Source organism: Pelophylax lessonae, assembly GCF_965119305.1.
Source record: "Pelophylax lessonae genome assembly, chromosome: 1".
Lineage (NCBI taxonomy): Eukaryota > Metazoa > Chordata > Amphibia > Anura > Ranidae > Pelophylax > Pelophylax lessonae.
Genome location: NC_138768.1, coordinates 758,843,385 through 758,856,187, shown reverse-complemented (window position 1 = coordinate 758,856,187; position 12,803 = coordinate 758,843,385). Strand labels below are relative to the sequence as shown.

The window sequence follows — 12,803 nt, the reverse complement described above, 5'->3', positions numbered from 1 at the left end:
TTAAGTTATTTCCCTATCCACATTTGTTTGCAGAGCACTTGCCATGCTCTTAATTACGTTTTGCTGCCATTTGCAGCACTCTAGCCCTTTCCTTTGGTGTTTTAGAGCCATTTTAGTGCCTGAAAGTTCGGGTCCCCATTGACTTCAATGGGGTTCGGTGTCCGGGAAAAGTTCGGTAAAAGTCCGGGACACGGACCCGGACTTTTTTTTAAAGTTCGGCCGAACCCGTCGAACACGGACATCTAGGTGTCCGCTCAACCCTATTCCTTGCCCTTAGTAGCCAGCGGAAGTACTCTTCCCCCACGTGAGCACTTTAATGAGGTCTTCCAGGGTAGCTCCAAACAGATGATCTCCTTGTAAAGGAAGATCAGTCAAGGCCTTTGTTGAAGTCTGATCCGCAAACCAGCACTTGAGCCAAAAAACACACCGAAGGACCACTGCCAAAACAGAGGAGAACCATCAGGGGAGCCGCATGCAAAGAGGCATCACAGATAAACTGCAGCCCCTGGACCAGCTGGTCCGCCACTCAGCAAAAGCAGGGGGGAGCTATTCCCCCTCCAGGTCATGGTGTAGGAGCTTAGCCCACTGGGTCAGAGTTCGTGACACTAGGGCATTGGTGAATATTGGCCTAATTGCTAAACCAGCCAGAGTGTACATAGTGCAGGTCACAGCCTCCGCCTTCTGGTCAGCCAGATCCTTAAAGGCCATGGGGCTCTACAACCAGAATCATGGTTGCCTTGTTTATTCTGGAAACTGGAGGGTCCACCACCGGTAGGCACAGTCCACTTCTTAAGAAGGTACTCCTCATAGGGTTAGCGCTTAGGGACCCCACGGGGGCGCTTTGGTCGTTCCCACTCTTTAGCGACAATTCTGTCAAAATAGGCAGGGAAATGAAACACCTTAGCCGCTTTGGATGGCTTGTGAATGCCAAAGGGCACCTGCATCTCCATCGCAGCTTCAGATATGTCCTCAGTCTTTAGGGTCTCACGCACAGATAGTGCATCCAAAAGCGCCTTTTCGTGCACAGTCACAGACGTGGAGAAATCATCCTCACTATCATATGATTCCTGGCGCATGGTTGCAGACCCAGCAGGGTGACCCACGTCCGCAGTGGCCGAATCAGATTCAGGATCTGATAAAACAGATGTGGCAGGGGAAGGCGGGGGCGCATTTTGTTAGCCCGTCGCCCGCAAGCCAACTCCACCCGGGACACAAGGGACTCCAGAACTGTGGTCAGTGCATTGATGGATGGTTGGGACACAGAGGGCCGCGCAACATCAGAGAGGGGATCAGGTGTGGAAATGTGCTCCAAATACTCCATGAGTCACCAGCAGGACCCCACAAAGTGTAAAACGCTAAGGGACAACCCCCACCGTTCTAGCAGCACCACCCAGTCGCCAGGCACAAAGCACCAAGCGATCTTCAGCAGAGAGGGAGTTGACCCCACCAGACTCACCACCCACAGAAACAGGCACCTGCAGCCCCGAGGAGAATCTGCACCACACCTGCGACGATCAGGTAAGTAAAATGATCCAGAAGTCAGCTCCAGGGAATGAGAAGGGGCTCCCAGCACCAAAATCGCTACCCACAGGGCTTCACTGTCAGGGCTGCCGCTATTTCCAATGGCAAAACTAAAAGAAAATGGACGCCAGACTACACAAAAATGGCCGCCGTGTATAGAAACACACATTACAACAAAATGGCGATCCTGCGCGGCAACATGAGGCTTACAGGGACATAGGAGGGAGACTAGGCGTCAAGGACAGATCCAGGCAGGATGGGGGGCCCTGGTAGGAGCCCCCACCAGGTACATCCCCCTCCCCCCCAGCACAATCGATCATCCGGTGGATGGCGGCGCACCCCACGGCCCCCATTCCCAGTTAGCGCCCTGCCCCAGGAAAGTGGCCAGACAACCAAAATAACCCCAGCGTAGGAGGGGCAGGATGGAGGGACTTGGCAAAGGGGGATTCCTGCGGAAAGGGGGAAACCCGGGGTTCGACCACCCCAAAACCCTCCAGAGGGAGAGGGGGGGACAACTACTCACCATACCACAAACCAGGCGGGCACTGCTTCAGACAGAACCCCTCTCCATCTAAATGGGGGGGGGCTGTCAGCCAGGAGGAACGCTGCGACTCAGGCCGAGACCTGGTCGTATGCGACCTTGGGAAGGCATTTAACTCGCAGGCAAGCCCCCGTCCAATGGGGCTTATCGTGGCCGACCTAGCGCGGAGCTGAGGTTTATGTGCGCTTGCTGGCCAGACTGGGGTGACCACTGGATCTAGATTATACAATCTGTTGCCCAGTTCGGTAGTTGATCATAGATCTCACAGGAAAAAATACGGGAGAATAAAAATTTTCTGTCTATAAAAGGTTTGCCAGGGCCAAAGATCCCAGCAAGGTGATAGGTCCTTACTCTTGACTAGGCAGAAAAATAGCAGAGAGAGGGAGTATACCCCCTGGGACCGCCCATGGGTGTAGCCAGAATTATTTTCTCCCTAGTGTCCTACTCCTGTAGGGGGCAGTATAACCCAATGGTTATGAATATCAGGAGCTGTGTCCCTCAACGAACTAAAGCGAAAGCAAAAAAAAAAAAAATCACCTTCCTTCTAAGAACATCTTATTAAGCTGTTCTCATCAAACCTCCAACATGTCCAAACACAAGCTAGAGGAAGGATTGTAAAGCAGCTTTTCCGTTTACCAAACCTTCTATAGGTGGCTTATAACCAGACTGTATCTGAATTCCTGTGTTCCTCAATGAATGAGAAAAGTACATTTTTAAATGTAACCAGTATAAGTACCTAATTTGTATCCTCCTGTATTACCTTGCACAGCAATCATCAGACACATTTTATATTTGAAAGTGCAGAAATTTTGTCAAAGCAATACAGTATATATTTCGCACAGAAGCATCCTTTAGGTCAGCTTACCTCTGGGCCATTTCTTTGCCGAGTATCTACACTAACTGGTGTGGCAGGAACTTCATCCTTTGGTGCTTCAGTCCCAGACATTAAACGCTTCCGTTCTTTGGACTTCGACTCCACTTTTGTGACTCTGAATCTGAAAATCAAAAAAATGAAGCATGGGGAAGGGTCAGAACCTCTGTCAGGTTTATTTTTCCTTCTTCACTACCATTGAGAAGAAAATTCCCTATTACTTTCTGTCCTCCAAATAATGTTCACTGAAACCAAAAGTAAGGTGTAATCAACGGGGATGCATACATCGTCAGAAACCAGACAGATTGAAACGTTTCGCAACTCAAAAAAAAAAAAAAATTGTCTGGAGTAACATTTTAAGTATAGGGGGGATTTCCAAATACCACGGCTCATCAAGGGATAATATGTATGATTAACAATATTCATGTAAATACAGTGCCTTGCGAAAGTATTCTGCCCCCTTGAACTTTGACTTTTTGCCACATTTCAGGCTTCAGACAAAGATATAAAATTGTAATTTTTTGTGAAGAATCAACAACAAGAAGTGGGACACAATCATGAAGTGGAATGAAATTTATTGGATATTTCAAACTTTGTTAACAAATAAAAAAGTGAAAAATTGGGCGTGCAAAATTATTCAGCCCCTTTACTTTCAGTGCAGCAAACTCTCTCCAGAAGTTCAGTGAGGATCTCTGAATGAACCAATGTTGACCTAAATGACTAATGATGATAAAAAGAATCCACCTGTGTGTAAATAAAATCCACCTGTGTGTAATCAAGTCTCCGTATAAATGTCCCTGCACTGTGATAGTCTCAGAGGACCGTTTAAAGCGCAGAGAGCATCATGAAGAACAAGGAACACTCCAGGCAGGTCCGAGATACTGTTGTGGAGAAGTTTAAAGCTGGATTTGGATACAAAAAGATTTCCAAGCTTTAAACATCCAAGCTTTAAACAAGGAGCACTGTGCAAGCGATAATATTGAAATGGAAGGAGTATCAGACCACTGCAAATCTACGAAGACCTGGCCGTCCCTCTAAACTTTCAGCTCATACAAGGAGAAGACTGATCAGAGATGCAGCCAAGAGGCCCATGATCACTCTGGGTGAACTGCAGAGATCTACAGCTGAGGTGGGAGACTCTGTCCATAGGACAACAATCAGTGATATACTGCACAAATCTGGCCTTTATGGAAGAGTGGCAAGAAGAAAGCCATTTCTTAAAGATATCAATAAAAAGTGTTGTTTAAAGTTTGCCACAAGCCACCTGGGAGACACACCAAACGAAGGTGCTCTGGTCAGATGAAACCAAAATCAACTTTTTGGCAACAAAGCAAAACGTTATGTTTGGCGTAAGAGCAACACAGCTCATCACCCTGAACACACCATCCCCACTGTCAAACATGGTGGTGGCAGCATCATGTTTGGGCCTGCTTTTCTTCAGCAGGGACAGGGAAGATGGTTAAAATTGATGGGAAGATGGATGGAGCCAAATACAGGACCATTCTGGAAGAAAACCTGATGGAGTCTGCAAAAGACCTGAGACTGGGACGGAGATTTGTCTTCCAACAAGACAATGATCCAAAACATAAAGCAAAATCTACAATGGAATGGTTCACAAATAAACATATCCAGGTGTTAGAATGGCCAAGTCAAAGTCCAGACCTGAATCCAATTGAGAATCTGTGGAAAGAACTGAAAACTGCCATTCACAAATGCTCTCCATCCAACCTCACTGAGCTCGAGCTGTTTTGCAAGGAGGAATGGGCAAAAATTTCAGTCTCTTGATGTGCAAAACTGATAGAGACATACCCCATCGCAGCAAAAGGTGGCGCTACAAATTATTAACTTAAGGGGGCTGAATAATTTTGCACTCCCAATTTTTCAGTTTTTTTATTTGTTAAAAAAGTTTGAAATATCCAATAAATTTCGTTCCACTTCATGATTGTGTCCCACTTGTTGTTGATTCTTCACAAAAAACTTCCAGTTTTATATCTTTATGTTGGAAGCCTGAAATGTGGCAAAAGGTCGAAAAGTTCAAGGGGGCCGAATACTTTCGCAAGGCACTGTAGTGACCACGTGCAAAGACTTTGTCTTAAACTCAAGAACTGCCCAAGCACTGGCTGCACAAAGCCTTAAAGTGGTTGTAAAGGTAAAATTTAAATTTTTTAAGCAGTGGTAAAGTCTCGAAACCCCTGCAGGTTAATGTCATCATGTGCTAGTAGTGTGCATTGCATACTAGCACATTATGACAGACAAACTGTAAAGCAGATTCCTCCAGTGGCAAGCTGTCACCACTAACAGGGCTTCCATCCAGATCCACAAGCTTTGGTCGTTTGAATAAAAAGGCTGCGATGACTTCACTCCCGCGTATGTGCATGGGAGTCATAATCGCACAGCTCTCTGAATGAATGGCACACTCAAGTCTGCCAACAAACACAACTACTACACAATGTTGACTAAAAAATACCAAAAAATGTACGGAAAAAATACGATTTTTGTAAGATCTTACAGTAAAATCTTTTTCTCTGATGTCCATTGACAGTCGCAGCCTCATCTTCATGAGCTGTGTGGGTTATGCTGCCACCTGCAGGAGTAGTCTAGGCACTATGTTCGTACAAAATTTTAACATATACACACCCGCGAGGCTGTCCCTCCAGACATAACCCTCACAGACACAGCCAAGCACATCAGTTTAGTTGCAAGCAGTGAAGACAATAAAACCATCCCCAATGCAGAGGGGCGGGTGCTGCGTCTGTCAATGGACATCAGAGAAAAAGATTTTATGGTAAGATCTTACAAAAATCTTAATTTCTCCATCGTCCATTGACAGACGCAGCCTCATCTTCATGAGCTGTGTGGGACGTCCCTAAGCAGTATAGGCATGAGGGGTGGGAAAAACGCAACCAGAAAGTAACGTAAACTCCAAAGGTCAAACCTAGCCAACTGGGTAACATGAAGCTCAACCAAAACAACAAGAGCTCACCCAGGTAAAAGACCCCTAAGAGAATAAGAAAAAAAACATTCTCTTATAAAACAGCAGCCTGCAAAACCTTGCGGCTAAAAGAGGCATCCGAAGAACCCAACAAATCGACCTTGTAAAATTTGGGAAAGGTGTGCACAGATTACCAAGTCGCTGCCTTATAAACTTGTATGACTGAGGCCTGATGGTGAAAAGCCCAAGAGGCACTCAGCGCTCTAGTAGAATGAGCCTTCATAAGGAAAGGAGGAACCTGACCCTTGAGCGAATAAGCCTGAACAACCGTCTGCCTGATCCATCTAGAAATGGTCGCAGCGGACACACCCAAACCTTTGCGAGGACTGTCCGGAAGGAGAAAGAGAGAGTCCGACTTCCTAAAGGACTCAGTGACTGTCAGCTAAACTCTTACTGCCCGAACCACATCCAGAGAGTGCAAAGCAAATTCCTTGGGATGCTTAGGCTTAGGACATAAGGAAGGAAATACAATGTCTTCATCAAGATGAAAATCTGACACCACCTTAGGGAGAAAAGACTGATTAGGTCGGAAGACCACTTTATCCCTGTGAACCACCAAATAAGGCGAACGACAGGACAGCGCCGCCAACTCCGAGACTGCGAGCAAAAGTAATAGCCACTAGGAATGCAACCTTCTGCAACAAAGAAAGCAGAGAAATCTCCCTAATATTCTCAAAAAGAGGCTTTTCAAGAACAGACAAAACCAGATCGAGATCCCACGGTGGCAACGGGGATCTCCTTGGGGGAGCCAGATGCACCACCCCCTGAATAAAAGTACGAATTAAGGCATTAGTAGCCAATGGACGTTAGAAATAAATAGCCAAGGCCTACACCTGGACCTTGATAGTACCCAACGCCAACCGCTGCTCAACGCCTTTTTTGGATAAAGGCCAAAACCCCAGCTACAGAAAATAAGCGAATGTGCAGCTACAGCGATTCACACCATGAAACGTATGATTTCCACGTGCAATGATAGATCTTCCTGGAAGTTGACTTCCTAGCCTTCAAAAGGGTAGGAATCACCAAGTCAGGGAGACCTCGATCCCTCAACACTTTGCTTTCAACAGCCAAGCCGTTAAAGCCAGCGACCGTAAAGCAGGGTGGAAGATTGGTCCTTGAGACAGTAGATCTTCCCACAGAGTCTCCATGGAGGGTCTACGACCATTTTTACCAGGTCTGCATACCAAGACTGCAGAGGCCAGTCTGGTGCCACCAGAACGACTGGAATGCCTTCCATTTGCCACACGGTGAAGAAACCTTGGCAGGAGCACGAGCGGAGGGAAGGCATAGATCAGACGATAGGTGCCACCAGAGAGTCTGTGGCGTCGGCCAGAGGATCCCGAGACCTGGCCACAAACCGCTGAACTTTCCTGTTGAGGCGAGACACAAACAGATCCACCTCCGGAGTCCCCCACTGGGCACATAAGAAATGAAACACTCCTGGATGAAGGGACCATTCTCCTTGATCCAACATCTGACGACTCAGGTAATTCGCTTTCCAATTCTCCACAAACGGAATGTGGACTGCAGACAGAGCCGGAACATGGTGTTCTGCCTAAACCAGAATCTCAGCCACTTCCTTAGCTGCCAGGAAACTCTTGGTGCCCCCTTGATGATTGATGTAAGCCACGGCCATGGCATTGTCCGACTGTATCCGTACCGGAGAGCCGTGTAGCCGACTCGTCCAGTGAAGCAGGCAGAGCTTGAACCCTCTCAGCTCCAGAATATTGATCGGCAAGGAAGACTCTTCCATCGCCCAAGTCCCCTGGGCACCGAGCTTCCCTAGCACTCCACCCCAGCCTGACAGGCTAGCGTCCGTGGTGACCACCGTCCAATAAAGACCGGGGAATCTTCCACAGGCACAAGGGTAGATTTGTTTCATCTGGAGACAGGATGGTCCACTTTAGGTGACACCGTCCAACGGTTGGAGACCTTTTCAGCAAAAGGATACCTGCGTTTAAAGCGTTTTGGCACCACTAACACGTGCTTAACGCGCTGCCATTGGTCATTCACAATATCGTGAAAAGTGTCGGGACAAGGGAAAACCTTACTAGCTTTCTGAGACCTCAGAGTCAAAAGCCACCCACGTCCCTGCCAGCGTGGGCTCAACAGCCAATTTTTAAGTGTCCCGTACTGAAATAATCCGGGCTTCCACTAAAGCACGTTCCCACGCTGCAGCTGAAGAGAACAGATCCTCTTCACCATCTGAATGCAAGGACAGCAACCCCTCAGGAAGGGGGGCGTCCGCCCCCCTCATCAGCCTCTAAATCAGAGGACACCTCCATAGATGGAGAAGGCAGCAGTCATTTTTGGCTATCAACCTTTCCATGACTAAATCAACTTTTGTCGCCAGGCTTTCCAGAGCTGCTGAAATCGTGGACAGTGACTGCGATTCGGACTGTCCGGGAGTCGTAAAGCGTGGGTCTGAGAGTGATTGCACAGATTGGGACTTCATAGTGCAAGCTGCAAAAAAAAAACAGAGTACTGACGCTTTAAGAAGCGCCGATCGTGGTTCCCACCATCAATCACAGCGGTCTGCAGAGATCCCCTTTAAACTATACTAACAGCAGAGCGTGCAGGGATATGTCCGCGGGGACCCCAGTACTGTACCACCTCAGAGAAAAACGTCCTCCTGATCGTTCTAGCAGCATGCAGAAAGAAACAGGAAGTGATCTCGGCCAGCAGCAGAAAAAAGAACACAGGAAGTGATCTCGCCTGAATGAAAGGTCACGCTGCTCAGTGCAGCACAAAAGGCTACACAAACATGGATGCCCATACAGTTCAACAGGAAGCTCAGGGAAAATGGCTGCCCCATACAAGTCTATGGGGAAAAAAAAAACTACATTGCCCACACTTAGGATGGCAGCGCTCACGGTTTGTCATGCGGCCAGGGACCGACACTATGGAGGCCTTAAGGATCCACAACAGGAATCAGCAATCCCAAAGTTACCCTGCCACCCAATAAAAGTTTTGTACTAACGTACTGCATACACTACTCCTGCAGGTGGCAGCATAACCCACTCAGCTCATGAAGAGGAGACTGCGTCTGTCGATGGACGATAGAGAAACCAAAAATTTTACGGAAAAAATACAGATACTGAACACTGCATAGAATATGGCAACGTTACCTTCCCACCGACAGAACAGTGACAGATGGCCGAGTCTTTCTTGACTCTTTATGTTTCTGTGGTGTCTTAAATGGGTTCCAACGTTTCTGGGCGCATCGGCTGCATACGTTTTTATCTGCCACTCCTCCAATAGTGTGAAGATGACAAGAGTGTTTAGTAGGTGTTCCGAGAGGTGAAGTCGGGCTTGTAGGACTTACAGGAGTATTTGGTGTTGTAGGTCTACAAAAAAAAAAAATTATAAAACAGAAATGGAAATCAGAGTTAAAAACTGTATAGTATTTGTACGTTTCCTTGTTGCTCTTTTTGAACAAATACTACTTAACTGAAAATTTCTCAGCTAATCTGAAATGTTTTATTTTTGCGTTGCTTCAAGGCAAGGAATGGATCTTCATGAAATAACAGAATATCCCCCCCAAGACAGATAATAAGAATGTAGAAGGGTGCTTAAAAACTGAATCAGAATGGACTGTACTGTAAATAAGGCCTATCATCAACAACCTTGCAGCCTGTCAAACATGGATTATATGATCTATAAACATGGAATCATATGCTGTACACATGGCTGTTAGATGGTTTTGTCTGCCTTACTCTTACCCAGGGCTTTTTTTTCCTCAGACAATAGGTGCATGAACTCCCCTTTTCGAGTCACCCCTTGTCTCTGCCCCCCCTACCCACCTCCTGCACCATTCCTTAGTTCCACCTCCTAAATACTTTTAGAGAATACAGAACCATGTAACAATTGTGGTACTAAGTAATTTGTTAATAATAGCAAGAAAAACAGTAAAGAAGATCACATGCGCCAGCAACAATAGATCCCCTCAGCAACAATGAACCACCCGGAAGGAAATACCCCCCTCCCCCAGCAACAAAAGATCTCCAGCAGCAATAACAGCTCTCCCTGCAGCCAGCAATAATATACTCCTCAGCAGCCAGCAACAATAGACCCTCCCCCAGCAACAATGTATCACTCACAACAAAATACCCCCTCCCCTAGCAACAATAGACCCCCAGCAGCAACAACAGATTTCCCTGCAGCAAGCATCACTAGATCCCTCCCAGCAACAACTGACCCCTAGGAACAGTAGACCCCCCATCAACAACAATAGACCTCCTGAGCAACAGTAGACGCCCATCTAAAACCCTACAAAAGTAGATCTCCTCCAGCAACAATAGATCCCCCCAGCAGCTAGCATTAATAGACCTTGAACCCCTTGCCATTACATACAGTCAGTGCTGGAGGTGCCGGAACTGCGTTCCCCCGCGTTCCCGCTGAAAAAAAGCACTGCTCTTACCAACAAAAATATCAGCATCCCTAGCTAAAGGCAATCTCTTATACAGTAAGTCACCTCCATTTTCCCAAGAATCTTATCCAAGGCAACATTAAAGTTAAACATGTAGACAGACATCCTCTTTAAGCTATTGTACTTTTCCAGTTAATTGTATCACAAATCATTTGTAAGCTACTGTACATAAATATTAATATATATTAAATATATAATGTTCCAGCCTCCCCCTCCAAAAATTAAAAGTTAGCAGCTACACATACTGTAGCTGACTTTTTATATTAGGACTCTTACCTGCCCTGGAGTCCAGCGATGTCGGCATCACAGCCATGGTTTCCACCACGTGCTGCCGCCGGCATTGCCGGTAAGGGAACCCGGCAGTGAAGCCTTGCGCGCTGCGCATTCGGATTGGCTCGGCGGCGGGGGAAGGAGGGGGGGGGGGGGCAAACTTCCGAGGGACAGTGCCGCGGCGCTGTCTCCCCGGAAGTGGGGAAGGGTGCTTGTCAAACACAGGTACCCATTCCCCCTTCCCCCCTGAAAGGTACCACATGTGGGGGGTGTAAGCAAATTAGCGGAAGTTCCACTTTTGGGTGGAACTCTGCTTTAAAGAGGAAGCAGAGCTACCTCTGTAACTTGTAACTATAGGTAGGCCTATGATAAGGCTTACCTATAGGTGCTTTAAATATCTCCTAAACATGTACCGTTTAGGAGATATTTACTTTGCATGCAGCCAGTGACATCACTGGCGCATGCGCTCGAAAGGAATGGCCACCCGTGCCGTTCCTTCAGAGCCCTGTGCCGTGAACGGCGGCTACCATGCACACGGGAGTGACGTCATTGTGGCTCTGGCCAATCAGATGGCTGGAGGGCGCGACCCGGAAGGAAGACAGGTGAACATGTCGGCCGTGTCAGCGGTGAGCGAGTGGCACTGCGGGGGGCTTCTCTCGAAGGTATTTTATAATGAGCTAGTATCCAGTGCATACTAGGTCATTATGCCTTTGTCTTTCAGGTTTTTTTTTATTTATTTTTTGCAGGTTTACATCCTCTTTAACCATTCTTTCCTAGGTGTTCACCAACATTGCAGATTTCGCAACAGGGCATACAGTTCAAAGCGGCATTAATATAGTGACAAATTAGAACAGTTCTTGGGAATTAAAATTTACTCAATAGAATTCTGTCTCTTGAATCATTATAAAAGACGGACAGGAATCATTTTTAAAGGTGGCTTTGTAAGAATCTGATCTGGTCTAAATGTATGTCTGTAAAATGTAAAAAAGGCCTGTAAAATGTAAAAAAGGCCAAACTATTTTTTTTTTTTGCCTACCGGGGCAATTCTGAGATTTTTCACATACTTGTGATCAGCACTTTTTGCAAGAAAATTACTTAGAACCTCAAAACATTATATATTCATAGAAAGTAGCGGCTCTGAAGAATAAAATGGTGGCTATTGAAATTTTTTATGTCAAATGGTATTTGCACAGCCATTTACCATGCGCAAAATTTTCTGAATAAATACACAATTCTAGTCCACACAATTCCAATAGAATACCAATTTCTTTGTAAAATATAAAAAAAAAAAAGTTGCACCGAGTAAATGGATATCAAACATGTCCAGATTTAAAATTGCCCACACCTGTGAAATGGTGACAAACTACGCTACCTAAAATTGTCCAAAGAGGACACTTTAAAAGCCTTCACAGATTGTCACTATAGAGTTAAACATAAGCTTTGGTGCTAGCATTAGGTCTCTCACTCTGCTGTTCATGGCGATACCTCACATGTAAGGTGCAGTCACTGTTTACATATGCGTGACGGACCCATGTGTGTCTTTGCATTTGCACGCAAGGATGGGGGGGGGGGGGATGGGTGTGCTTGAACAGTGACAAGTATTGTTTATTGAGAAATCTGGGGTCTATTAGACCCCCTGATCCCTCCTCTACCCTTCAAAGCATTTGATCAAACACAGATCGGTTTCATCAGGTGCTTCCCTAGCTGGTACACAGAACCAAAACCAGAAAATAAAAAAATCCTTCAGCTTCATTCATCACAGAGAAAAATCGGAGAACGGACTTGTAACAGAACTGGGCTCCCTGGTGGCACGAAAGAGACCAGGAAGGGGGGCAGGTGGGAGGAAGGGGGCCCTTCCATGCCCTGCAAAAATGATTAGACAGCTGTAAAGTCACTCGTATCACTTTTACCTAAAAGCTGGCTGTAAAAATCAATACCCGGATCGTAGCTGCAGCCACAGTCATGATCTTGGTATAACCGCTTCCTCCCTAGGCAATCTACAAAATGCCCACTCAAAAAAAGTAAAAAGATTAATTTATTTCTCTACTCATGTGAAAAGCAAATTCCTGTTTTTTTTTTTTTAATATCACCTGAAAAATTATTGAATAACTGAAGTAAATCTGCACTTTTGTGAACATTTTGTCAACTCCAAATTAAATCAGTCTTACTGTAAGGATTA

At 46.2% G+C, this 12,803-nt stretch overlaps 1 protein-coding gene across 1 annotated transcript in view; it reads right to left on the bottom strand.

Annotated features, from left to right (window-relative positions):
* Window positions 1–2,901: 2,901 nt before the first annotated feature.
* RELL1 (RELT like 1) overlaps window positions 2,902–12,803 on the bottom strand; it is a 106,566-nt gene continuing 96,664 nt past the window's right edge. The window contains exons 5-6 of the mRNA XM_082252812.1: window positions 9,054–9,272; window positions 2,902–3,057 (exon numbers count right to left, since the gene is read on the bottom strand). Of these exons, the coding sequence (XP_082108938.1) occupies window positions 2,919–3,057; window positions 9,054–9,272 (358 nt within the window). The 3' untranslated portion in view covers window positions 2,902–2,918. The remainder of the gene's footprint in view (window positions 3,058–9,053; window positions 9,273–12,803) is intronic.